The sequence below is a fragment of the Fusarium musae genome, chromosome 11, assembly GCF_019915245.1.
Source record: "Fusarium musae strain F31 chromosome 11, whole genome shotgun sequence".
In the NCBI taxonomy this organism is placed as follows: domain Eukaryota; kingdom Fungi; phylum Ascomycota; class Sordariomycetes; order Hypocreales; family Nectriaceae; genus Fusarium; species Fusarium musae.
The window spans coordinates 824,827-851,405 of record NC_058397.1 but is presented as its reverse complement, the minus strand read 5'-3'; the positions used below and the strand labels follow the sequence as shown (position 1 = coordinate 851,405).

Below are 26,579 nucleotides of genomic sequence, written 5' to 3'. Positions count from 1 at the left end.
GATCGTCGAGTTGATGCACATATCCTGTTTCGGAAGATCAGCGAGCCACGTTGACCAACGGTTGCTCGGTATTGGGATCCCAGCCAGCCTTATGCAGAGACTATCTTAGCGCGGGAATCTCTAGAAGCTGAGACGTCCATTGATTGAACGGACTATTGGGAACTTTGCACTCGTTCGTAGCTGGATCTAGATCAGACGAGGGTAATGAGCTGTGATAGGCGAAAGGCAGAGTCTGGAGGCCGTCTACATGAGCTGTAGTGCGCAGCTCAGACGTACTGGTTTCAAATGAGAGAAGTTTGAGCACAAGATATCCGCTGTTGCCGATCGGTGCAAAGTATCTTCATAGCAGAGTTCTATTGCAAGTACAAAACCCTAGCCTTATCCCCCCCGTTGTGAGTCCGAAGCTTGCCATCTTCTTACCTTCCCACTGTTTATCCAAGCAATCAAGTCAGCCAAACTCATCCAACAAAGATACCCCACGTCAAAAATGGCTCTTAACCAACGACAAGTCGAAGTCCTCACTAAGAGAGACGACTTTGGTATAGTCAGTCGAATGTCTGGAGAGTCGAAGGCATCTTTGTCATCTCAATACAGATGCGAAAACATCATCATGCCAGCTCCAGTGGCGTTGAATGCCCTCGGTGCTTGCGCTGTCGCCACTGGCTCTCAGAAGGCCAACATTACCTTTGCACCCCCCAAAGAAGGGTTTAAGTACCTGAGGTATATGACTTGTTCTGATAGAACATTGGATAGGACGAAGTCTAACTTGGCCCAGTGACTTTGCCGGATTCAGGCTCCAGCCGAACCTCTCGAAGTGTGTCGACCTGGGTCGATTTGCCTTTATGGAGACCGATAAGCAGATGGGCAAGATCAACATGCTTTCTGAGGCAGTCTCTGGAAGTGTAAGTGTGAGTAATATAGTCAATTCATCTTTCTGACTTTCCTAGTATGAAAATATCCTTGAAGCACTTTCCGACCCAGAAGCTCCAGGGCGCCTCCTTATACAGGAGATGGAAGCTTGGAATTATGCATCTCGGGACTGTTTGTATTCCTCCAAAGAGATGGACGAGAAGTTCAAAGAGTGGATTAATCATGCCTCTGAGCTCCATCAGGCCTGTGTCACAGCAGAACCAACTTCTGACGATCAACAAGTCTTGAAGGACATTGAGTCAGCTGTTTCTGGGGCATCGATTGACTACCAGCAGAATATTTCTACGAATCAACTGGAGAGGTCTTTGGAAGCAGTAACTGAGGCATTCAAAAAGGCTTCTGATGGATTTCCCAAAGAGTGAGTACTGCGACTATCCAACCTTGAAAGACTTCAACTAATGTACTTAGCTGGGATATCGTTAGTCGGCAGATTGTCGAAAAGCTGGCAGACAGCTTGGCCACTGCTCTGGACCAAGCCATGCCTGTCCCAAGTGCAAGTAAGCCCAAAGATGCAAACGATCCTGCCTACAGCCAGGTCGTTCGGGATCTGATCTACTGGGAGCTGCTCAGCACTGCTTTTGTTGGCACCACTGATGGTATTGCTTGGGACAAAGCTGGCCAGGCCATGACCTTCGCAGCTAAGATGCTTGCGCATTCGCAGAAGTCTTTTGGCTCTCGTGCCTCCAGTTCGGACCCTAGTCAGCAGTACAAGTCCACTTTGGATTCAGCTTGCAGGGCAAGTTCACTCTCGCTACTTCCAACATCTGGCTGACTCATTTTAGATTGCAAACGGTATTGTGGCCGAATTAGAGCAAGCTGGCAAGTCTCCTGGATACACTGCACCGAACAAAGACTCCGATATGGTCAAATCCTGGCAGAGAGATTTCTTGAGTAACTACGCGACGGTGATTACGATGAACGCGACCGCCAAGTCTTTCCTAGGATCAATTGCGAACGGGGTACGCCTAAACGACCAACTCTTGATTAGCAATAACTGACAAGCGAACAGAGCACCGTTCCCAGTCAACGCGGCAACCCTGATACTGAAGCAGCACAGCTTCAAGTCAAGACCGCCCAAGCCCAGGCAGTCTTCGAATCAGCTAAGACTAGGATACATACAGCGTCAGAAGCACTGGCTGCCACACGAGATACCTACCAAAACTCTACTGGGATCCTTGTGGAGCAGCAAGAGAGACTCAGTCAAGTCAACGCCAAGCTGGAACGTCTCAAGAACTCGAGCCTGGAAATGGTACGTATTTGACTACACGATACCGCTATGTAATATGCTGGCTAATAGAGAATATCAGAACGCTATCAAGGGAATCCTGGTCCAGGCGATTGCCACGATGTTGGAGATTAAGACCGAGATTGTGAATCTCGTGCGATTCTTCAACGCCATCTCGGTATCCATTAGATTTGTCACAGAGAAATATGTCAACCCATATGTCGATGCCATCAAGGCCGGCAACGACGGAGACAGGGTTGGGCCATATTCCATGCTGGACTTTCAGCGAAGCGTGAGTCGACCTTCGTATGGAATGAACTCTTCTAACTGGTTATCTAGTGCATCCTTAATGGCGCTACCATCATCCGATCCTACTTCTCAGCCTTTGCCGATTACGCTTCAATGTGGGCCCGGGTGTCGCAAATGAGTATCTTCCCTATGCTGCGTATGGTGGATGAACTTTCATCTTTTGCTGGCATGGGGATGGACTCGAGGATGACCAGCAGGCAAGCAGGCGAGACACAGGAATTTTCCAGGAGGGCATTTGATGAAATCTCCAGGAAAGCGAAAGAGGTAAGGAGTAACATGAAATGACTGGCCCCTTCCATGAAACTGACATTCCTATAGGGACAATCGAAGACCATAAGGAACATGGAGACCAGGGTGTCTGAGACCAACGAGAAGAAGCAGACCCTAGGTTCTGCCTCTCCTGAGATTTCCGCGGCCATTTCTTCCGGGGTTGGTAACTCTAAGAGAGCTGCGCAGCAGGGTCTACGAACTGAAGCAGACCAGAGCCTTTTGGCAAAGTCCCTTGCCAGAGGAAACTAATGACTTGCCTTGAGCAAGGGTCTGGCGTTTCGCAATAGGCAATTTTCTCGTTTCTTGTCACGAGGAGGATTGAAACATTGACATGGGCTATTCTGAGGCAGCGGCCTCTGGGTCGTGAGACGGCTATATGTATAGGCAATGTTGTGTAATGACATTTTCCATGATAGCTAAACACTGGAATCTACTCCGTACTCTCAAGGACTCCATACATCATCTTTGGCAGGGGATGCATTCTAGATTGGTACTAGTTAGTTGACTGGGAGTAGAGTGGGGAGTTTGGATGCCGAACCTCGGTTCCTGTGTCGCCAAGAACCCAAATCGCACTGGTTTCTTCTTACATCGCACTGACTCCTCGTTGTTAAGTGTATCGTCAAGTCATGGCTAACTTAAATTCAGCTGTGCCCGCAAAGGCCAGCCCTAGATCAAACATTTTTGAAATAGCAGAACGCAAGGACTTGGGGGAGGTAAGTCGAAGCTCTCAACCTCTTTGAACCGAGACTAAGAATCCAGGACGTCTTTACCAATGTCTACGAGCAGTGGCTGCCTCCCGCAGGAAGGGGTATCTACGGCGGGTCTGTAATTACGGTCAGTCTCGCTGCTGCACAAAAGACTGTACCGAGCGATTTTCACATTCATTCTTGCCAATGTACCTTTCTTCATCCGGGATCTGTTGATAGACGACAGACGTACCATGTCGCAAGAGTTCGACAAGGCTCTACGTTCGCCACACGTGTGGTTGAATGTCGTGAGCAGGACGAGATTATTATCACTATCACTGTTAGCTTCACACGAGAGACTGACAGAGTCTCGGGGACTGTGGAGCATACAGTTGCCCCTTTCGAAATCCCTGAGCCCCCCGGCGAACAATGTGAAGAACGGCCGGAATGGACCTTGACAGAGCCATTTCAGCGCTATAGGATCGATGTGATAGATGAACCGGTTTCTAACAACCCCTCATATAAACGACGTATCTTCCGCCAGTGGTTTCGCTTCCCTGGATTTATTCCCGAAAATGGCGGGCCTGACGCTCATCTTCATGCCTTGGCCTTTTTGACCGACGGCTACTTCATTCTCGCGGCGGCACAACTTCACCGTATATGGCGACTCCCCTTCGCACTAGAGGATGTGCCATCATTTCCGCCCAGGCTGAGATCTCAAGTTCAAAGGGTCAATGAGATTGAAGGGCTGGGGTCTACCATAGAGGAATGGGCTAAACGTCCAAGGATGGCTATGGCAGCGAGTCTTGACCATAGGATCTACTTTCATGAACCGCTACGGACTAAAGCAGATGAGTGGATGATTTCAGAAATGGAAAGTCCATGGGCAGCGCACGGAAGGGCTTTGGTTGTCCAACGAATGTTTGCCAAAGATGGAACTTTACTGGCTACATGCACACAAGAGGTTTGACTTGCCCCATGATTTGAAAATAACGACTAATCTTCTGTCTAGGGAATACTTCGTATCGCAGAAGATGATCCTACGAGTAGTTCCAAGATATGAGAGCTGGGGGTGATTTCTCGAAAAGGTCAGATGTTGTAACGGCGAGTCCCGAACCTTCTGCCTCCTGATCGATCAATGCCATGGCTAGATATATAACGAAAGCTATACTTTTCCAGATGGAAGCTCCTTCATGTAGTGGCTGCTTTTCGTCATCGAAGCCACGAGGAGAGCAATCTTCAACGCCAAGTGTTCGACGATACGAATCCATGAGGATTCATAGTCTCTGTATCATAAGTTTTTCCTTATTTAACCGCGGTATAGATCAGGATAATCTAGGGACGTATGAGCTGGGGCTGCTTCTTCGGGAAGTCTTGGACCTGTATTGAAGCGCGACTGTAGTGCGGGAGAGGAAACAGATGTTGAAGATAGTGACGTAGGTGTGTCCCAAAGGCCAGAGCCCAGCGAGTGTACCATGAATGACGGTGGTAACCATGGTAAATGGGAGTCTTGACGCGGGTCTTGTCTTGTTGGATATACGACTTGAGGTGAGCCTCTGAGTTGGCTATGCTCTAGTGGGGAGTGTGTCGTGAAGATGTCATGTGGATCGAAGGAAAATGGCATGCCGATTAGTAAATTCTGTGATCCTGCTGGGCTTGCTGAGTCCTGTGAAGATCTTCGTGTATCCGATTCGTCGTCCCCACATTCCGGCGATTTCTGTTCATACCGTTCACTAGACTTCATCTCTTCGGGGTCCTCCGCCTCGTTTGCCAGCCTAAGAACCTCCTTAATAACATTCTGGACGTCGGTCGCCAATGCAGGATATTGTTGCAGTATCTCCTCATGCAGCATCTTATCCGCAAAGCCCACAATCACCGTACTCATTCTCTCAACCACGCCTTCAAGTCGCTTCAGTCTTTGCACCCTAGCCGCTTCAACAGCTTGTTTACGTTTCCGAAATTGTTGCTGTGCTTCTCTATTTCGTTCCCGTCGGCTCTGAACGTGTTATTCTCGGGCATGTTGACATAAAAGAATACAAATTACCTTGCCTGCATCAGTGCCCATTGGACTAAGATAGTTAGGGCTTTTTGACTCGGACATCGTTTTGTTGCGTGTTACGTAAATCGAGATGTAAAATTTACAGAATTAGTCCGGAGTTCTTTCTGGTTTGGAGATTGACAAGTACGATGTGTATGATTACGAGCTACTAGAGAATCATAAGTAGCATCAAAGCCTGGTTAAAAAGGAGTCCATCTTCGTGGCGGAGTCAGTAGCCAGGCTGACCCCAATGATTTCGACACCCAACCTATTCAACCAAGAGGCCCATACAATGATTGATTTGACTGGCCAAATCAGCAACTTTAACGTTGAAATGATGACACAGAAGCGTTTATTTCACCCGAATCGGTTAGCGGTCATCTTATTTCAACCTGACATCTGAACTCCCAATTCCAAGAACTATTTACAAGACTTCATCCTTGTGCATTTTAAACTCTGCCTCGTCACCGGCTGCTTCCCGTTTGGGGAATTATGCCAAGCTGGCTGACTGTACCCATGCAAGTTTGTTGGCGAGCTAGAATGCCTTCAGCATAAGCCGCGATTCGCGAGACACCAAGAGCGAATAGCGAGCCATAATGCTTGTCATGAAATTGAGTTTGCTCTCCGCCTTTTTTGTGGAAGGCAATCCTGCTGCCTGATCTCTGCCACTAAAATCTGTGGATTTTACCTCATTTTTGTACTTTCTCATTGCCGATGTACTACGGCACATAGAATGTGACCATATATACCAGGGTCCCAGTCGTCCAGAACCTCTACACCCAATGGCACAGTCAGAAATGCGAGGCAAGCTTGGTACCCGCTTGCTCTGCTATGATGGCGCGACGTAAGCATACGGAGATAAATGATCTCCCTTGATTCGCAGCAGAATGCATACGCAATACGACGAGCTAAGGCGCTTAGGCAGCCTCTTAAATAAAGGTAAACCCGGTTTAGCTACCGGCTCACCGCCGCAAATAGAAGAAGTCCACTGGTGACTATATCCAGGGCATCGGCCGCCTTTGTGGCTTTGCTGAACAACCCTGGTCTGACAGCTGATTGTTTCAATATTTCGGGTACAAGGCTTGGCTGCATGATACCTGGGGCTTTCTGAAATAGCTTGATCATCTTATTTGGCTTTTGCAATCTGACATCATCACCCGAGTATGCAGAAACTCCAGTGTTGTTGATCATTCTGTGCCTACCGCTATCAAATTACTTCACATACACAGCGTCCAGGACTGTCTGGAAACCCTTCTCAACCTCCTGCCTTCGCACATTCCCCTTTGTAGCGGTTCTAGGAAGAGTCCCCCGTGGAACAACAACGATGTATCGCGTATCCTCGACTCGCTCATGTGTATACCTTCGCTTATGGAATGGGGTGATCCTCTTCAGAATATCCTCCTTCAACTGCTGCGTCGAACCCTCATTGTGACCTGGCAGAAACTCTTCCTTTGGCTCAACAATTATAGTTGGACAAGGGCGTCCGACACCGACAGCAACCACGGCGCTGACAAGATCCTCGCCACAGGTTTCCATGACATTAGCTTCTATAGACATGGTATCGCATCGCAGGGAGGCTTCCATCTTGATCCAGTTGTCATTGCGTCCCCTGAAAAAGTACTTGCCAGGCTTGGCCTCAACGAACAAGTCGCCTGAGTGAAACTTGCCATCAGCAGACCTAAAGCTGGGGACCGGGCAATTGAGCGCCTCAGGGGGCACAACCAGCTCAAGTAGTTGCTCACCTGACGCCAGCGTATCTCCGATGGGGATGAACTCCATTTTGGCAGAAGGGTGGCACTCAAGGTAATCGTCGTTCTTCCGAGCATCTGTCATCAAAGCAATGCCCATTTCTGTGGAACCAAAGACATTAAACATTGGGATCCCGTTCTTACGCGCCCATTCCAAATCTGCAACATCGAGGGTCAACCCGCCAGAGCCTGCATTGTCAACCTTTTTCAGAGAAGCCAGGAGAGATGGATCTTTGCGTGCTTCATTGAACAGGGCCGATAGAGCAGGCGGGAACATGCACACACATGTCAAGCCATGCTCGTCAAGCATGGTACGCACTTCAGGGACTGGAGCAGGGAGGGTACTTGGGATGATGATGCATGAGCCCTCTTTAGCGGCAATCCAGCTGAGGGCAGATCCGGCAAGGTGGCAGAAGCTTCCCCTATCGACCCATCAGTATGTTACGATTTAGAGGTCTTCACGGTGGACTTACATATGGACACTGACCATCCTCTCCCTCTTTTTGTTTGACCGCTCCTCAAAGTATGTTGACATTTCTAAGGTGTAGTCAACCCATCGCGCAGTAAGGGGTACGAGCTTTGGTATTCCTGAAATCGAGCCAGACGTGTGATAGATGAAGAGCACATCATCTTCATTTCTGGGATGCCAAGGGATCACTGACAGTTGCGCTGTATCCGTGTCGAAGTGGTTAACCCCCGCTGGGAATGTCGGCACTGGGCTATCCTTCAAGAGAGAAGTGTTGTCTGGCTCATGCAATAAGGCCACCGCGTTGGACTTTTGCAGGAGCTCATAGATGACAGTGGGATCTGTCATGCGCAGAGATAGCAGCTGAGGGATGTATCCCGCCCAGTTAAGACCCTGGATATGGACGGTGTCGGAGTAGGCATAACCCCTCAGCCTAGATAGGGAATCAGCTGATGATGCATTTTCATGATCACACCAACCCACCAGACACCGACAACAGCCCTGTCTTCAACACCTATGTTAGAAAGCTTGTCCTTCCAATATTTCGCCGTCTGTTTGATATCTCTCTCAAACTGAGCAAAGGAAACATCTTTGAACTTTGTGCCTTGGGGAGACTGCTCTGGGATCTTGAACAGTGCCAGATCTGGATGCCTCTTGACGCTCGCTTGAAGCCCAGAGGCTGGAGTCATGAAAGTAGTCATGATTGTCGATTATCTCGCTATTGCTGATGAGTAGCAATCCAACTACTACAGAAACCAACTGCCCTTTTATAGTCAACTAGTCCATCGCCTGCCGCTCAACAAGCTCCCGGATAGATCGGTACGGCCCGTATAGGTTTCCTCGCCTTTGAATCTTCCTAAGCGGGGACAAGATCATCGAAACAGTGCACCCGCATATACGGGTATGCATCGAAGATGCCTCGGCTCCAGTGATCTTCATAGAAAGGTTCCGGAACGGGACGAGTTACGATCTCTGAAACAGTTGAAAATCACGCGCATACCCATAAATTAGCTGCCGAAAGCTTATACAGGGCTCTAATTCCTCCTATAGGATGGTTAAATTAGGCGCTCGATGCGGTGTGGTTTTCGCATAATTAGCAGATGCGGATATGGCAACCCTTTTTCGGTTTCCATTACGTATACGAAATATGATGGTGATGGTTTCACGACGTCTTCTTGCCTTGCCGTATAACCGAGAAGGTGATCGGGAAATAGAATATTTTCCGGGTGGGTTATATTTACCCAAATGACTCGATCTGTGGTGTAACTTGAGTCAGGGAGATGGATCTCAAGAGGCTGGATCCTTGAAGAATCCTCGAGTCGCGAGCATGGAGGTCCATAATCGGAGGAGTAGTGCTCCACCAACATGGTCGCCTTCAGAATGGCCTGAGAAGAATAAAAACATGTCCATGGAAAATAGATCAACTTCCTCTTGTCCGCGGACAAGTTTTCCATTTCAATTATGAAAATTGACAACTCTGGTTAATTACCTTCCTAAACCGAATGCTGTTGTCGACACGTTGTGATGACGAATGCAAGGATGCTCACGTGGCAACGCGTTAGCCCGCTCGTTTCATTTTAACGATCTTCTCCTCTCCATCGAGTCATCATCAACAAACAAACACAATCGCAATGGACAAACACTCACTCAGCCCGCCTGAATGGGCCGAGCCGCGCCGAAAGTCACGCATTAGCAAATGGAAGCTCTTCGGCGCCGGTATTCTGACCGTCGCTGCATTCCATTGGCTTGCGCCTAGCTGCTCTCATCGCCACCAGCATTCTCACGCCCATGATCGCACGCCTTACCCAGGCGAGCACATTGAATGGAAGCCCTGCGGAGAGATCAGCAATCGCACTGTAGAGTGCAGCAAGATTGACGTGCCGATCGATCAGTTTCATCCTGATGCTAGTAACAGAACCTTCAATGTCCCCGTCATTCGCATGCGGGGCAAAGATGGAAGCAAGAACATCCTACTCAACCCCGGTGGTCCCGGCGGCAGCGGCTTTGAGTTTCTCCACAGACGTGGAGAACAATTGAGTACCATTGTCGGCGACGGTTTTCACCTTGTCTCGTTTGATCCTCGCGGCATTAACTCCTCATCCCCACGCGCGTCATGCTACCCCAGCAAAGAAGCGCGTCGGCAACTCGGGTCAGTGCACGATATCGACATCGTCAAGGATGGCGCTGAGATTTATGCTTGGACCCATAATTATGTGAGAGCCTGTGAGGATACTATGGGTGAGCATGGGAAGTACATCAATACTCCTCAGACAGCTGCCGATATGAACAGTATTCTTGATGCTCTTGGTCAGGAGGATATGTATTACTGGGGGTTCAGCTATGGGACTCTTCTCGGCCAGACTTACGCCACTCTCTTCCCTGAGAGGTCTCATAGGGTCATCATTGATGGAGTCGTGAACCAATTCCTCTGGTACCAAGCTCGCTTCGATATGGAGGACCTGAATGACACAGAGAATGTCATGGATGGTCTTCTCAAGGAGTGCATCAAGTCCGGCGATGCATGCCCTCTTTCGTCCATGGCAGACTCTTGGGAAGGTCTCAAAGACAAATTCCTCTCTTTCGTTGGAGAACTGAAGGAGCAGCCGATGAACGTGTACGTCAACAACAGCGTCTATGGGCTTCTGGACTACCAGAAGATCTGGTATGGTGCACTATTCCCGGTTCTATACAAGCCTCAGTTCTGGGGCACGTTTGCCGAGCGTATGGAGAAGCTCATGAACGGTAACGCGACTGAGGCTCTGATGGCCTATGGTTTGGATGATGGTGAGGATAGTGATGCCCTCTACACAGTCTCGATGAATGATGGCCTCGCAGGGCCGCTTCACTGGCCACAGGATCTTGACTCCCTGTTGGATATTGTCATGCCAACATTCAACCGCAGTGTCTTCGCTCCCGACGATCTCGTTTACCTCTTCGCCAAGCAGCAATGGCGCATTCCCAAGACGCATAACTACGTTCCCCGCAACGGTGTTGAGACAGCTCACCCTCTGCTCATTCTCACTACTACTTATGATCCAGTCTGCCCTCTCATCTCCGCTAGATCGGCTGAGGCAGCATTCAAGGACTCGAAGATCGTCGAGGTCAAGGGATATGGCCATTGCTCTGTCGCAGTTCCGTCGCTTTGCCTCGCCAAGCATGTCAGGGCCTTCCTCTACAATGGAACTATGCCTGCTAATGATACGCAATGCGAGGTTGACGGTCCTTACTTCAAGCCCAATGGTACAGCGAGTGTGGTGAGCTTTGAGGACCCGGAGGACCAGGCGATTCATCTTGCACAGATGGAATTGGCACGTGACCCCGAGTGGCCACGCCGTGTGTAGAGTTGTTTCGCTTGCGAATTATCATGATCCCATAGTCAATGCCGAGGTAGCTTTATGGCCACACTGTCTGGCCTAGCCAAATGAACTTTTCAGCCGATTTCTGAATTGCTATGACGTAGTGGATCTAAAATTTCATGTCTTTCTGTGTGCCCACAGTTGCAGTCGACCTAGGGTAACTTTACCTTAAGTTAGATCGGTGTTCTCCTAATGCTTTCAGCGTGCCTCACGAACGTAAAATAGATCTATAAACGCATGATTTAAAAGAAAATCCACTTCAAGCCATAAGCTCCAGTACCTTTTGTTCTCCTGAGTGGAATATGACATTAAGTTTGAGCTATACGCTCAGTAATAGTGCTCACAATCGCGATCATGACAAGATCCTCTTAACATTGCTATAAAGAAATCTACCTTAAAATTTTTTTTTAAAGAATAATAATTACAGGACTGTACTTAGCCTGTCATGCTTTGGCTTTTTACTGGGAGCTGCTATCTAGGGAGGGAGTATTTTTCCTGCAAACCAGACCAAACAGCAATGGTGAAACGTATAGGATGACATTAGAGCTAAAATTTTATGTACTGGTCGCGTGGCCCAATGGCAAGGCGTCTGACTACGAATCAGAAGATTCTGGGTTCGATCCCCAGCGTGATCATTCTTTTGCTCTCCACACAGGCAGTGCAGTGTAGACTGCTCTTTTGCTATTCTATATCTAGATTAACTTCATAAGCCATTATGCTTACTTGTTTTTGTTTCTCATATATATTCAGACAGGCATATTTAAGTTTTAGCAAGAGTTTAAATCGTTCCATTTGCTCAATTTAGTATCTCGTGTTTAGTTAGTTATGGGGATCGATATATGAAACGTCACTAGCTACTTTAAAGTTTTTTGTCACGTACTTTATTTCTGCCCGCGGCCCATCAACAACAGCCAAAGTTACTCTGCAGTCATCGTCTAGCTAGACGCGATAGTATCAAGGTTCAGGGGTGCAGCGATAAGAGACCCTGGGGTAAACCTTGTATGTAGGTCGCATGCACGAGAGCTCTACTAGTATTGTGGTCCATTTCACAGGCTGCCTCAGATTATAGCTTGGGCTGAGCGAAACCATCTACATAGCAGGCTTATGTCATGTTCAAAGTAATTAGCTACTCTCAGCACGGTGGCCAGGATGTTGATCTTCCTCTACAGCTTTCTTTTATTTTACTAGTTTTTTTGGTCTTTACTACATTTTATCCTTCCCTTCTAAAACGAGTCTCCTCCCAACGTAGCCTTACAGCCCTCTCCAGTCTTGTATAACAAAGTCTCAAACGTACGAGAAAATACAGTTGCCCATAGAGTTGATATTCTGGTCAGGAGGGCATCCAGTGCAAGAGTTGGTCCAGACATTGCCGCTCTTGATACCATCGCTGCCGTATTGGCAGCTGTAAGTGCGGGTGCAGACCACAGCCATGCTGACTTTCGGGTCAGCAAAGGTTGCCTCGGCGTTAGGGCAGATGAGAACTCCGTTCTTCAAGTTCTGGCGAGGAGTCAGGCCTGGGAAAGCGGCAGCAACGCTGAGGAGGGCGATAAATATGGTTGAAGTGAGGATTTGCATGGTGAAACTATTCCTGACTATTAGAGCTACAGGTAAGAGATAGGATTCTGGAAATCTTACCTTTGTAGAGAGTGAGTTGGAATGAGGGATTCAATGAGGTTGAAGTGTAAAGAGGTTTATAAGACTGTTGCGTTGCTTGTATGTTTTTGTCTTGGAGGAAGAGCTGGTGCTATACTCAGTTTATATACTATTCCTGACCCTTTTCCTAACAACGAAATGCCGAGTCACCGTCCCGAAGACCACCAGACATTTCATCCGTAATTCACCAGGAAGTAAGTTGAACGGTGGTCAGGAGATACGCATGCCAAGATGCTGTACCTCTTACCCTCACCTCTCGAGAGCTCGGACAACACAATTCTTATCAGCATCCTAGTTGGGGTCCTACTGCGGTGGAAGTCGCAAGACTTGTTCATAGGGAAGTAAGAAGGTTCATAGCCTAGCCATCACCACGATAGACAGTTCGTTTCCGATTTCCTCATCATTTGCTTCCTCTTTCATTGAGAAACTCTCTGAGTAGCTGCTTTTACACTTTGAATTTTTTCTAGTGAATGCCCTGCATTGCGCGTCCGGATTGCCCAAATAGAGTGGCATACTATGATTTGATACATGACACGAATACATCTTCTGTATGATATTAAGCTTCGGGAACCTCGGACTGACCGGTGATGATCGACATGATTTGGTGGACTGCTCGTATTTGTTTCCATAGATCGTCTCATAGTATTCTCTAGAAGGAATAACCATATTTAACATTTAAGTTCACCATATGAAACACCGGGATTGGCATATCTTGCATGAATTACCCCCTCCACCATTCGTGGACAATTCGTTACGCTAGTTCAACTGTGTTTCTAGAAACATCTCCTACCACTCGAAGGCTAATCCTCCTAGCAGTAGCGATATACACATATGAGGTATATTTTATCATCCGGCTAGGGTCGGCTTCTTGATACTCTAATTAGGGTTTCGACCTTGTAACCCATGTTGATTGCTATTCCTGGCCGGATTTCTACAAAGGTTAATTTGCTCCTTCCATTTTCAGATGTGTTATACGTCATCCTGTCAACCTTGAGTTTAAATTCGAAGACGGCGATATCTTCTATACCTCCCTATCGTTACTCTTTTGCGACTGCCGAATCCTTTGCCGCCTCAAGATATCTTCGAGAAAGTTTGATACAAAGATTTCAAGGACCACGAATAAGTTTTGCCTTCCTAATCGAGAGACATGTCTCAAGATAAACTCAGCCTCGAAGATGATCATCGTCTCACTGTCACTTGCGAAGTCTCGGAATCATAACATCTCCTGCCTAAGCTATTTCCTGAGCGTCTATGATGCCGAAAGACAACCAAAATCTGTCCAGAAATGCCGAAGAGTGATTATCCAGCTATGCAACGAGACGGGTCAACCGCGAGAAATAGTTGCCAGGCGACGTTCAGGAGAACTGGGTAAGTTTTGACGAGACATGTCAGTCGACAACTTTAAGCGGTTGGCGTTGTTGACAGTTTCTCTGAGTAGTCCAGTAAAATAAGTATAAGAAGGGTCCATCCATTCCTAAACTGGCCTTACTTTCTCATCATCACCATCATCTCTTGTATCCAGCTTCCCTTAAGAGCTTTCACTCAACACAATTATCAAAATGCTTGTTACCAAGATCATCTTCTGGGCCTTTGCCACCGCAACTGCTACTGCTCTCCTTAGCGTCAAGGATGTAGCAACCAAGTTTGGCATCTCAGAAACCGACATCAATGAGATCCTCTCTACGTCTGATGTCTCCTCCATCAACGTCGACAAATGGGCAGACTTTCTTGACGTCAGCCTAAAAGACATCAAGTCCTGGCCTCAGTCTGATAAAGTCGCTGCCCTTGAGGACGTCAAGAAGAATCTTAAAACTTACATGGAATCTGACGCCAAGATTGAGAAGCGTCAGGACAACCGTCAGAAACTGCAGCAGGAAATCGACGCCAAAATCGCTCAGTATCGTTCTGAACATGAAGAGGACCACCGGCGTCGACTGGCTGGCTGTCCCTCTGTTCGCTGTGGTGTCTGCGGCGCTGGGTTGACTGTCGCTTACGTTGCTGCTCTTACTGCCTGTGGAGCTGCTGCTGCTACTGAGGAAGCTATTTCTGCTGGTACTCTTACGCCTGCGGCTGTTGTTACTCTCGGGGCTTGCGTCTCAGCTGCTCACGCTACATACGTTGGTGGCTGGACCTTCTGTCTCGGTATGAAGGATTAGAAGTGTCCCTGACGAAGAGTGTTATCTGCCGGTCAGCATCGACTGCCTGACTCAACAACAACAACAATGATACGCGGGCCTGAAGCTATTAGAACTCAAGGTGTGAAGCCTTTGGACCCCTTTACGTTGGGTTGGACATGTGGGATCTTTGTTGATGGCTGTTGATTATTGAGGTGGATGGAGGCTTTCTTTGTCTTTCTCTGCAGTCGTTACATTTTGTATACTTTAGTGTGCAGTCTCTGCACTATACAGTCTCTACCGTTGTACTATCAATATTGAAAGGGCCTTTTCTCAACTACAACATATCTATTTGTCAGCCTCTTGAAAACGAAATCTGTAGTACTTACAACACGGAGCCAATTTTGGATGCCGGGGAGGTTAACACTAATCGCAATGCCATTCCTCCATATCAAATGGGCGTCTGTATAAACCGTAGCTCCAGTGTACTTATTCAGTCAGGGTAGCAGCACTCCAAATGACGGCGCTACATTTGGACCCGTGAATGGGGAACGTCATAGTCACGATCCTATCAGACCGTCATCTGTAAAGGTCCAGCCCGCTTACGTATGTACGGTGAAAGGTAGCAGCACTCTTCTTGGCGGTGCTACTATTGGATGCCGAAAAGTATCTCGGAATACCGGCACCTCTAACAAGGATGATCCCCCACAAGTTCGGTTTAGACCAAACCATGGGGTCCGCTCGCCTGTAATTCCCCGCAAACCTGGGGTCTGGGGAAAACATTTAAATAATTCCTGCCAAGTCCATGCTGTTACTGCCATATGCATAACGCCAAGCTTGACAAGCCTTTAGAGCCTTATTCCAATCAACCAGCTCAATATGGACTTCAAGGCTGAGCACGAGGAGATGGACCATCTCGAAGAGAACGTGGAGCACAATGCGCGTCTCACCAGGAGAGTTTTGTTCAAGACAGACACGCGGTAATCTCATCCATTCATTATCCGTCATAGGGCGCGTCACCAACTGATCACATTACCTAGAGTACTACCATCACTTGCACTCTTGTTTCTGTGCTCCTTTCTCGATAGAACGAATGTCGGTAACGCGAAAATCATCGGCATGGAGAAGGATCTAGGTCTCACCACCCTACAATACTCCCAGGGCCTGGCCGTCTTCTACGCCACGTACGTCTTCAGCGAGCTACCCAGTAATCTGGTCCTCAAGAGGGTGTCGCCCAGGATCTGGCTGCCCACTCTGACAGTGGTCTGGGGAATCATCACCATGTGTCTTGGTTTCGTGAGCAACTTCGCTAGCTTCGCAGCTGTACGAGCGTTATTGGGTGTCGCAGAAGGTGGTCTACTACCTGGAATGGTCCTCTATCTCTCGAGCATATACACACGCGGGGAGCTGGCATTGCGAATTGGTATCTTTTACACGGCGGCCTCGCTTTCCGGAGCCTTTGGAGGTGAGTTATCTGGGGTGGTCAACCGAATTCGCTTACCTGACAGTATAAAGGCTTGCTTGCTCGTGGACTTGCTGCCATCGGACCACGAGGTGGCTTGGAAGGTTGGCGATGGATTCTAATCATTGAGGGACTAATGGTTGGTCTTGGTTTCTAAAACTTTTAGGACTTTGACTTAACATCATCATAGACCGTCGCTGCTGGATCAATCGTGTTCTTCACCCTACCAAACAACCTAACAACCGCACGATATTTCACACCGGAGGAGAGGGAATGGGCCGTGAAGCGTCTGGAACAAGACCGCGGTACAACGTAAGTTTCTCGTGCCATATTGATGACCAGCTGATTTGATGGCCTTTTATAGCATGGCATCAGAGCTAGACGAGAAGTTCAGCTGGGGTGAAGTGCGCCGCGGAGTCTTCAATGCCCAAGTTTGGCTTACATCTACTGCCTACTTCGCAATTCTCGCTGGCCTTTACTCATTCGGTCTCTTCGTATGTATCAATGCATTCATCTGATTGTACATCACTGAATGTTATAGCTTCCGACCATCGTCAACGACCTTCATATTGCGTCCAGCGCCAACCAGGCTCAGCTGTGGAGCGTAATTCCATATGCTGTTGCTACCCCAGTCACAGGTGAGCGAAGTACATCAGCTCTCTCATAGTCTCCAACTAACCTGCGACCACCTTCAGTTCTCGTCGCGTTCATATCCGATCGAACAAAAGTCCGCGGTCTCATCATCCTTGTCGTTTTGCCAATTGCCATTGTTGGCTACGCCGTTATTGCCAGCGTACAGGCAGCCAACACTCGGTTCGCGATGACGTGCTTGATGGCTCTGGGCATGTACGCTTCTGTCCCATGTATCTTGGTCTGGAACTCGAACAACTCGGCCGGCCACTACAAGAGAGCTACAACTTCTGCCTTGCAGCTGGCTGTCGCGAACTGCGGTGGCTTTGTTGCCAGTAAGACTCCCCTGTACCATATCTGCTGAAAGTCGATCTTCAATCATGGAGTCTAACCTCTGTCATAGGTTTTGTTTATCCTTCGAAGGATGGCCCATTATACCACAAAGGGCATAGAGTAATCTTAGGGTTGCTATGCTATGCGTGGGTCGCGTAAGTGTATCTAATAACTGGCTGTTGTATATGCACATTATCTAACTCGTTGGCCACAGTGTTTTGCTCAACGTACTTTGGTGTGCAAAGACCAACCGGGACAAGAAGAACGGAAAGTACAACCAATATACTGGTTATGGAGATGATCGAGACCCAGAGTTCAAAATGGTCCTGTAAACAGATGCACGAGTTTGAGAATTACCAATTCATGGCACTTTTGAGACGCGTAAATTCACGAGCCCTGAATAACTTTAAACATACAACTCATGATTCGCAAGAGCTGTTGGCAGAACATCTTTATACTTTGGACTTATAACAATGAATCACCTGAGGCTGACAATACACGCTCAGGCCCCGTCGACCCCATTCTCCTCCAACGCCACTCTCTTTGTGACCAGCAAGATGCGCTTGAGGCAAAGGCTTCTCAAAGCTGTTGATCCAAATAGTACCGGCCTCGATGCGGTCTGCTAACTGCTGTGCATGGTCAACGTCCTTTGACCAGACGGCTCCTCCGAGACCAGATAGTGTGTTATTGGCTCGCTTAATAACTTCGTCCTCGGTCTTCCACTTCATCAATGGAACAATAGGGCCTGTGACACTGTTAAATCACTTATCGAAATGATTGAGTCTGTAAGCCTTACCAAAAGCTTCATGTGTAACGACGAGGGCGTCATCGGGAGGATTGTCGATAATGGCAGGCTTGATGACGAAGCTGTCTCCAGTGTCATCTGGCTTCTCGCCCAGGGCGAAACAGTGCCCGTTCTCTATTGAATCTTGGAAGAAGCCCTTCACAATGTTGTACTGCATTTCGTTCTGGATTGGGCCTAACATGATACCGGGCTCAAGGGTTGATGTAGGTGCTACCTTCCAATCCTTGACTGTGTTGACCATTGTCTCCAAGAACTCGTCGTAGATGTCCTCGTGGACAAAAACACGTTTGCTAGCAACACAAAGCTGGCCTGAGTTCATGAAAGATCCAATCGCCACTTGAGGTGCCACGATTTTCGGATCGACATCTGGGCAGACAATACTAGCGCTGTTGCCTCCAAGCTCTAATGTGACAGGCTTTAGAAGATTTCCAGCCACCTGAGCGATCTTCTTTCCTGTCGCAGTTGAGCCGGTAAATGTGATCTTGTCGACGCCAGGATGTTGACATAATGTAGGCCCCAGCTTGTCGTCGCCGTTGAGGGCTTGGAGAACACCGGCTGGGAAAACTCCTTGGAGTAGTTCGACGACCTTTAAGATGGAGTAGGGCGTGAAAGGCGAAGGCTTTACAATGATTGTGTTTCCAGTCACAAGGGCTGCGGCGACCTTGGCGATAGAGAGGACGAGGGGATAATTCCAGGGACAGATAGCTGCGATGACGCCCAGTGGTTTCTCTCGGATTGTTAATCGTAGTTCGTCGTCATCTTGAATCACTTGCTCTTGAAGTGGCTCCTGATTCGCTGTACTTTGTTAGGTCGGCATTCCCTTTAGCGACGACTTGACTTACCATTAAATTGTAAGAAGTTGATCGAATGCTCAACTTCCATGGTGGCAAACTGAATCTGCAAGGGTCAGAACTGCCGAGCTAGGTGAAGTCACGGTGCCACTTACAGGCTTTCCTCCTTCCTTTGTTATCAACTGTGCCAATGCAGGCTTATGATAGATCAGGACATCTCGAGCATCAAGGAGGGCATTCTGTCGCTCTGACCACGATGTCTTTGACCACTGTGCGAAGGCAGTTTTGGCTGCACAAACTGCGTTCTCGATGTCGTCGGACGATGCAACTGGGACATCCCAAAGCTTTTGCCTTGTTGATGGATCTGTTCCCTGCGTTACCTTTCCAGTAACGGAAGTTCCATTTACAGTATTTACAAATGAAGTGAACTCTCCCATTTTGAATGTTGAAAGATGTTGCCACAAAGAGGTTTCGTGAGTTTGCTATGATTCTTATCACGGGTATACGACGAAGCTTGAATTGAATATTAATACTAAGATGATCCGCTTGATTCCAAATAGGAGTGAAGTACCGGATGAAAGTTCGGCAGTTGATGCGGGAATTCAAAATGCGGAGACCATTCTTGAAGAAGTCAAGTCGGAGGGGGAAGATCTCTTCCACAAGTTCCCCAACCGAGGCTACTAACGGGATCCCACATGAACTATAATTGTTGTAGCTTAGCTGAGGAATAAGTACCTGCGTTTGGGTCACCAGATCTCATGAACAAGATAAGAGTGAATATTGCTTGCATGAGGTCAGTTATTGAGCATCTTGAACTGCCGTGCCTTATTCACGGAACTGGCAACAAAACTCTGTTCGGAATCACCATAAAATGTCTCGTGACAGAGTATGCCGCCCGAGGGATCTGCCATTCATGACATCTCTATTGCGAAGGTGGTAAAGTTTTCTGCTGGCAGCTGATGATTTATAAACAATCCGGGTGGGATAGTTTAGAGTTTAGAGTCAATCAGTGGGGATGCGGGGAGGATATTTGCGGGGTATACGTACCTGGAGGCTGGAAAGGAGGCCCGGCATGCTGTGCCAACATGAAATCTAATGGGCTACTTACCCAAGCTCTGTATAGCCTCAATTCCGTATCATTACATACCAGACCTTTGCATGGTAGTCTCTCGCGGTAAAAAAGGTTGGCCTTTGGGCTGTATGACTCCTCGATGCAAGTCATCATTCCCAAGAGAAACTTGGCAAGGCTGCCTACAGCCTGATTTTACCATTGTCTGTGGGTGGTGAAAGATAAGCCACAAATGTGCAAAGGCGGCAGAATGAGTGCGTAAGCGTGAGATTGTGTTTCCCAGTGTCTTCCTTTGGGCATCACAAGCCGTTACTTCACGGGTCTCTTGAGCCTTCGATCCCCTTGTTGTTAGCCCCATATCAAGACCATTGCCAATTTGGAAGAGTCTTTCAATTAGTCTACACATAGCCAGAGCCAACCGAAACTCCATCAACATGTTACGGCAAGACGAGAATGCACCATTGATCGATAATCTCGATTCATTCATCGACATGGCTCGGGAACTTGTGGAGGTACCACCAGACGATCCTGGTCGCATTATCTGGCTTCACGAGCTGGGGAATACTCTACATCGCCACTAGGTTCTCTCTGCTGGATTAAGCTCTCAACCACAAGTCTCAACTGCAAATGATCCTTCTAGCCCACAACTTAGACATCAATACCATGATGACTGACCAATGGCTACAGCAGTATGATAAGAACCTAAATGATGACTCCTTGGCCGGCCTTGGAGGCGCATAAAAGGCTCCAATCCCTAGGCCTACCTTGTTTAAGCCTCAGTGGCCTAGGTGCTTTTCCATTATTCCCAGTACTAAATAATAAGATAGTAGTGATATGTGTAAATTGCCATGTTCCACTAACTAGCTAAGGTACTAGGGAGCGATACAGATATCTAGACCAAAATTGGGACTAGACATTCTTTCCTGTAGGTCCGATCTCAAAGTTGACTCGAGCTCTCCAGCGTCCCATGAATTGTAAATCATTAGGGTATTCATTCGGCGCAGTTCCCTCTCGACCAGCACAGGTTTCCCAGCCGTAAGACGCGCTCCTCCATTTGCCCTCGATCTTGACGAAATTCTCATTCCTGGTGAAATCAGCATCAGCCGCAACATCATCTGTACCCATGCCAATATACCGAGTGTCTACTTCTATGATCTTAATCCTGTACTTCGCATTAGCTCCCCCATTGGATCCAGCGACTACCAGATCCAACCAGGTCCGATCATCTGCAGTAAGCTGCCAGTAGCCCTTCGTATTCCTTGCCCACGATCTCATGGCTTCCACACCCCCCGAAGTTGGGGAGTTCTTGTCGAGCTTTGGCTTCTTCCTATCGTGAGAATAACAGAAGTCACTATAGCGACCCCCAGTTTTGAATCGCCCTCCTGCGTCATTCCGAGCTCTCTGTCGTTTTTCGATTTTGCTGCCTTCGATATCTTCGATGCCACTGTGAACCCAGATGGTAACATGGTCTCCATCATGGCGCTTAAGGACTGAGTGTTTATGCACTGAAAGAATTAAATTAGCAAAGGCTTCATCTACTAGAGATTGTGTTTCAAGCTTACTTTCAGTCAGGTTCACACCATGAGCCTCGGCGAGCTGGAGATCCCGTGCCTCGAGATTCGCCCCACGCTTGAAGAGTTCAACCTCTCCAGTGAAGCCCTCAGAGACACCTCGCGGCTCGAGGAATGGCGTAGCCGTTGCAGCAGCAGCCATAAGAAGCCAACGAAGAGAAGATTGGAAGAGCATATTGGTTCGAATTTATCTTAGAAGTTTGTAATAACCAGATAGTTCGATGGTAGAAACAAGAGAGAAGAACGAGATCAACGTCGGGTTTAAGTACATTTTCAATTACACCGAGTCAAGTCGGCCAGGGTGCAAAGGCATTCATGTCCTTGGAATTCTGAGTAAGATATTCTAGTCATTGTCGTCCAAAAGAACTGTCTATAGCTTATTGTCTGCCCAACATGCTCAAAGCGATCGGGTGCTATTGCGTAATTGATCCCATTGAGTTAGCTGGTCTTGGAAGGGGCCGTTTATTAAAGGTCTTATTCGCCAGGCTTACAGAGCTATCTCTGGAATAAGATGTGTTTCTTACGCCAAGCCAATGCTAGGCCGCTGCTGCTGACTAAAAAGCGGAATTGCGCCGCTGAGGGTTCAAAATCTGGATCTGTATTTGCTGAAACGTCAAATCGTATTATTTAGCCGATAAGAAACTGAATCCTTCGCTAGTTAAGACCCCACTCCGACTGACACGGTAATACATTAGACATGGATATCAGACTATTCAGCACTACATTGGCTGGGTCTATCTTGTCAGCGTGTACTCTCGCTTTCGTCTATTGTGCTCGGACAGACAGAGACTCAATTGGCTCACCGCAGTATTTGCGAAGTATTGCTTACCCGGATGTCATCCTTCCCGAGCTAGCCGCTGGCGAACCTCAGCCTTTATCCGGTCCTTGAATTTTAACCTTGATCTACAACTGAGACGCTCATTTTGTCACCGCTGTGCTTTCACTACGAGTGTGAGGCTCAAGGGGAAATGTCTGTAACTCAGGCGTCACACCACCGTAGACTCGCTCCCATCTCGAGGCGAGCGCAGTGGGAGTCTCCCATGCATATTCAGGGTCACGAAGCCATAGCCGAAGCAAATGTCGCCTGAACGGGGCACTTTTGTTAGCTTCTGATCAAACTTGGGCATTCGGCATCTATAAAGATGACTCACTGCTTATCCTCGGTATCCGTAAAACCGTCGCGGGCGTGGAAAATGGCCACATTGTTGACATACTGCATGTCACCCTTCTCAAAATTGGTCGAAACGCTGAAACGTTCACCCAGAAAGTGCAGGGTGTCGAGAGCCTCAGCCTGGGCCTCAGTGATAGGCGGCAGGTGCTTGCCACGTGGAATGTCTCCGAAGCCAACATAGTACCGACGCCCATACTGAAGAAGGATTCTGTCGGGGGTCTTGCCATCAACACTGGCTGGCAGATGATGAATTAATGGGCGGCTCATAAATTTGTCAGTGTCATTGACTGTCTTTGTGAAGCTATATAGTCAGAAGCAGTCAGTCACGGGGTGTCTCCTTGTATACTATACACCAGGCCGTTTGACTTACAGCTCTGCATCCCAGCGCTCACTCAGAGTGTGAATGAGATCTGGGCGCGTGGCGGCGATGTGGTTATACACTCGCCATGTGCTGGCTAGACGACTAGCTCCTCCCTCCGCCGCTGTGGAGAGAGCGAACAGAGAAACGATATCGCCTGAGTCAGTATGGAAGACCTGTTTATCAGCAGTATAGGCAGGCGTTCCGATCTTGATCTTGCTCTTGTCCCTAGACTCGCCGAGGCCTGAGCGAACGTCCTTGATGTGTCCGATAACGACATCAGCACGCTCGCCCTGGAAGTAAGCATCCTGGCGTCCCCTTATGGAGCCAATGTGGGAAGACACTCCTGCGTATATAATGATATTCTCCTCGCGGGTGTAGCGATCAACATCTAGACCTCTGAGGACGAAGAAGCCGTGACCGAAGTGCAATTCACGAGATAGGCGGCGCAACTCGTCATGTAGCGTGGGGAGGGGAAAGGTCTCCTGTGTGATATAGCCCTTGGAAATGTTAAGGGCTATTTCCCGCCATCCAGTCAGTCATAGTACACCAAGTCAGATACTAAGAACACCGACATTTAAAGTGTGTAAGGGCCTTGCTAATCTCCTCTAGTTGAGCAGCTGAAAGAACGTACGTCCAGTCATACTTCTGGGCAAGAGTCTCTCCGTCCCAAACGAGGTCTCCCTTGAGCTCCTTGGGGAAGCCTTCGGGGAGGGATTTAGTGAGATCCTCTGTCTGGGCCCGGCGAGCTACACGTGCTTGGTATTTGTCCCAATCTGGGTGGTAGGATATATCAGGTTGGCCAGGTGGGGGCAAAGCAGCAGGGGTGATACCAAAGGTCGGAGCTGATGCCGGAGGGAGAGAAGAGATAGTAGCTGTAGCGGCCATGATAGCTGAGGCAATAACAACCTAACAGAGTTTCTTTTTAAGGAGAAATGGGCCGTGCTGATTGTTTGATTATAGATTGTATTCTCAACAGATCACAAGGCTAGCTTTATAAGAGCTGTATCTGTTCCTGGCAGTCGTCGGGGGCAGCCCGATTGAAACGAGGTGTTACGATCACGCCATTCAACAGACGATGGCGTAGCTTTACCAACAAATTCGATGGAGGAGTTGAGTACTGTGGGAATAACTTAGACTCATTTATTACATGGAGAAGATGCCTTGGCTACCACTAAATGGATACGGCTATTCTGATTGATGCCTCCTAGAATAGTAAAAACAACACCGGTCCCACAGATTGACCCCTCAATCTATATCACGGCAATACTAGGTTGTTAGCACGCCATTCATTACACCAATAGTTATTGGACAAAACAATCCCGCGGGACTTGACATGAGTTCATCGATAAATGAGGCCAATACTGTTCTTTAAAGATATCCGCGGGAGGGAAGCTGGAACCCATTACCTACTACCACAGTGAATTACTCAAATCCCAGATGGCGCAACTTTATGTAGTGATCACGTCTCAATTTAGATCTTGGATTCTGCGCCAAAATAGTAAAAGAACAACTTTAAGCTTAACCTTAACGGGGATAAAGTGGCTATATCAGACAGTTTATTAGTCAAACATCTTCATTTGAGACCCCAGCCGTGATGTTATGCATCCATCATGTTGTGGGCCACAATAGACGAGCTTTTGGTGACCAGCGAGCACGAATAATAAAATGGCCTCACAGCCTCTTTCTCTTCGTATCAATTTACACCTATTATACGCACTGATAGTTTGCTAGCTCACTATGGGACTACCTTTCGGTTCCAAGCCGCAGGCCAACAGCCAGCCCGTTCCCGAGCACTCACAGTCCGACTCTGAAGCGTCCATGATCCGCGATGGCGATCTCACCTACGTACGTCAAACAGCTGGAAATGGCGCTACAGGATACCAGGAAGCTGTCGGTGCTCCCGTCGAGACACGCTCACCGCTGGGATACCACGTCAACTGGCTGACTATCATCTTCCTCAACCTCAATCACATGGTCGGCACCGGCATTTTCTCCACGCCAGCTACTATCCTACGGCTCACAGGCTCAGTCGGTCTGGCTCTCGTTTATTGGGTCATTGGCTTCCTCTTGGCTGTAGCTGGTCTCGCTGTCCACATGGAGTTCACCAGCTATTTTCCCAACCGCAGTGGCTCAGAGGTTGTCTGGCTCGAGCAAGGCTTTCCCCGACCGAAGCATCTTTTCCCCGTTGCCTTCGCTGTACAGTCTGTGCTGCTATCCTTTAGTAGCAGTAACGCAATTGTCCTTTCCAACTACCTCTGGCGTATTGTCGGCCGCGCGCCGGATCCCTGGGAGCTCAAGGGTGTTGCGATTGCAGCTTACACGCTGGCTGTCATTACTGTTATCATACATAACAAATATTCCCTATGGGCGATAAACGTTATTGGTGCTTTAAAATTGCTTTTACTATTGTTTATCTCCATCTCGGGCCTTGTCATCCTTGGAGGTCATTTTCCCCGGATCGAGAACCCAGGCATCAACTTTCGCCATGGCTTTCAAGACACAACTTCGAGCGGCTATAGTCTTTCTCAAGCCATGGTCAACATCACATTTGCCTTCTCAGGTTGGCAAAACGCTTTCAGCATGGCAAACGAGATCAAGAATCCTATCCCCACCTTGAAAAAGAATGCCACGGCTTCCCTGCTCATTGTCTTCTCTCTATACTTCCTCTGCAATATTGCCTACTTTGCCGCGGTCCCCAAGGACATATTCCTCGAGTCTAGAGAGCTGGCTGCCGCTGTCTTCTTTCGTACAGCCTTTGGGTCTTCAGCAGAGTCCGCCCTCAACTTTTGTGTCCTCTTGAGCTCCTTCGGCAACCTCCTAGCCGTTCTTATCAGCCAGTCCCGTCAGATCAGAGAGATCGCGCGTCAAGGTGTTCTCCCGTGGACCGAATTCTGGGTTTCAACTAAACCCTTCGGGACTCCCATCGGCCCATATCTACTCAAATGGGGGTTCACCTTCCTGATGATCGTCGCGCCTCCAGCAGGGGATGCATTTCAGTTCGTCGTCTCTCTCAAGACATACCCGGATGCCATATTCCATACTGCTATGGGTGTTGGCCTTATACTGATTCGTCGCCGTCGTTCACGCTCCGGAACTCCTAGATCCAACTTTCGAGCATGGTGGGCTCTCGTTATACTGTACCTCTTGGCTCAAGGCTTTCTACTGGTCATGCCCTGGATTCCCCCAGTGGGTGGCATTTATTCTGGAACAGTTAGTTTGTAAGTACTGCCTTTAGTTCTAATTATGGTAAGATGCTGATAGCACGTCGCAGCCTATGGTGTACCTACATGATTGTCGGGCTTGGAATCATGGCAATCTGCGGCATCTACTATTGGATTTGGATGAAGGTGCTTCCCCGCTGGGGTAACTACAGCATTCGATCCCAAGTTATCTCTGTCGATGACAATGGCGCCAACACACATCCACTTTTACGGGTGCCTAATTCTGAGGTGGCTGAGTGGGACGCTACCCATGATGATCTCGGACGGGATTTAGCCCCTCAGAGGGTAATTAGGAGAAGCAATAGCAACTCAGAGAAGTAGTGTCAATAAAACAAGACCAGATTCGAAAGCTAAAGTAAAAGAGAAAGCA

General features: G+C 48.3%; 10 protein-coding genes and 1 non-coding gene across 11 annotated transcripts; 6 read left to right on the top strand and 5 right to left on the bottom strand.

The window, feature by feature from the left end:
• Positions 1–487: 487 nt before the first annotated feature.
• J7337_013360 (uncharacterized protein) lies at positions 488–2,983 on the top strand (the record flags this gene model as incomplete). The annotated part of the gene is made up of 9 exons (XM_044830850.1): positions 488–720; positions 776–902; positions 948–1,288; positions 1,339–1,628; positions 1,741–1,889; positions 1,940–2,179; positions 2,238–2,447; positions 2,495–2,728; positions 2,783–2,983. The coding sequence occupies 9 exons, from the start codon at positions 488–490 to the stop codon at positions 2,981–2,983; spliced, it is 2,025 nt and encodes a 674-aa protein (XP_044674125.1).
• Positions 2,984–6,670: 3,687 nt separating this feature from the next.
• J7337_013359 (uncharacterized protein) lies at positions 6,671–8,373 on the bottom strand (the record flags this gene model as incomplete). The annotated part of the gene is made up of 3 exons (XM_044830849.1): positions 6,671–7,628; positions 7,680–8,105; positions 8,156–8,373. The coding sequence occupies 3 exons, from the start codon at positions 8,371–8,373 to the stop codon at positions 6,671–6,673; spliced, it is 1,602 nt and encodes a 533-aa protein (XP_044674124.1).
• Positions 8,374–9,303: 930 nt separating this feature from the next.
• Positions 9,304–11,013, top strand: J7337_013358 (uncharacterized protein; the record flags this gene model as incomplete). Its single annotated transcript, XM_044830848.1, has 1 exon — positions 9,304–11,013. One exon carries the CDS (start codon positions 9,304–9,306, stop codon positions 11,011–11,013), a length of 1,710 nt encoding a protein of 569 aa, XP_044674123.1.
• Positions 11,014–11,591: 578 nt separating this feature from the next.
• On the top strand, positions 11,592–11,663 carry J7337_013357. The gene has a single exon. It is a non-coding gene; the product is annotated as a tRNA-Arg (tRNA).
• A 649-nt stretch (positions 11,664–12,312) lies between these two features.
• J7337_013356 (uncharacterized protein) lies at positions 12,313–12,603 on the bottom strand (the record flags this gene model as incomplete). Its single annotated transcript, XM_044830847.1, has 1 exon — positions 12,313–12,603. The coding sequence occupies one exon, from the start codon at positions 12,601–12,603 to the stop codon at positions 12,313–12,315; it is 291 nt and encodes a 96-aa protein (XP_044674122.1).
• A 1,637-nt stretch (positions 12,604–14,240) lies between these two features.
• On the top strand, positions 14,241–14,837 carry J7337_013355 (uncharacterized protein; the record flags this gene model as incomplete). The annotated part of the gene is made up of 1 exon (XM_044830846.1): positions 14,241–14,837. The coding sequence occupies one exon, from the start codon at positions 14,241–14,243 to the stop codon at positions 14,835–14,837; it is 597 nt and encodes a 198-aa protein (XP_044674121.1).
• An 837-nt stretch (positions 14,838–15,674) lies between these two features.
• J7337_013354 (uncharacterized protein) lies at positions 15,675–17,552 on the top strand (the record flags this gene model as incomplete). Its single annotated transcript, XM_044830845.1, has 8 exons — positions 15,675–15,775; positions 15,884–16,260; positions 16,311–16,396; positions 16,448–16,569; positions 16,622–16,751; positions 16,799–16,895; positions 16,953–17,235; positions 17,435–17,552. The coding sequence occupies 8 exons, from the start codon at positions 15,675–15,677 to the stop codon at positions 17,550–17,552; spliced, it is 1,314 nt and encodes a 437-aa protein (XP_044674120.1).
• A 120-nt stretch (positions 17,553–17,672) lies between these two features.
• J7337_013353 (uncharacterized protein) lies at positions 17,673–19,253 on the bottom strand (the record flags this gene model as incomplete). Its single annotated transcript, XM_044830844.1, has 4 exons — positions 17,673–17,965; positions 18,017–18,820; positions 18,868–18,922; positions 18,972–19,253. The coding sequence occupies 4 exons, from the start codon at positions 19,251–19,253 to the stop codon at positions 17,673–17,675; spliced, it is 1,434 nt and encodes a 477-aa protein (XP_044674119.1).
• A 1,541-nt stretch (positions 19,254–20,794) lies between these two features.
• J7337_013352 (uncharacterized protein) lies at positions 20,795–21,631 on the bottom strand (the record flags this gene model as incomplete). Its single annotated transcript, XM_044830843.1, has 2 exons — positions 20,795–21,390; positions 21,448–21,631. The coding sequence occupies 2 exons, from the start codon at positions 21,629–21,631 to the stop codon at positions 20,795–20,797; spliced, it is 780 nt and encodes a 259-aa protein (XP_044674118.1).
• A 743-nt stretch (positions 21,632–22,374) lies between these two features.
• On the bottom strand, positions 22,375–23,873 carry J7337_013351 (uncharacterized protein; the record flags this gene model as incomplete). Its single annotated transcript, XM_044830842.1, has 4 exons — positions 22,375–22,540; positions 22,608–22,928; positions 22,998–23,502; positions 23,561–23,873. 4 exons carry the CDS (start codon positions 23,871–23,873, stop codon positions 22,375–22,377), a joined length of 1,305 nt encoding a protein of 434 aa, XP_044674117.1.
• An 852-nt stretch (positions 23,874–24,725) lies between these two features.
• On the top strand, positions 24,726–26,530 carry J7337_013350 (uncharacterized protein; the record flags this gene model as incomplete). The annotated part of the gene is made up of 2 exons (XM_044830841.1): positions 24,726–26,206; positions 26,260–26,530. 2 exons carry the CDS (start codon positions 24,726–24,728, stop codon positions 26,528–26,530), a joined length of 1,752 nt encoding a protein of 583 aa, XP_044674116.1.
• Between the last annotated feature and the right edge of the window lie 49 nt (positions 26,531–26,579).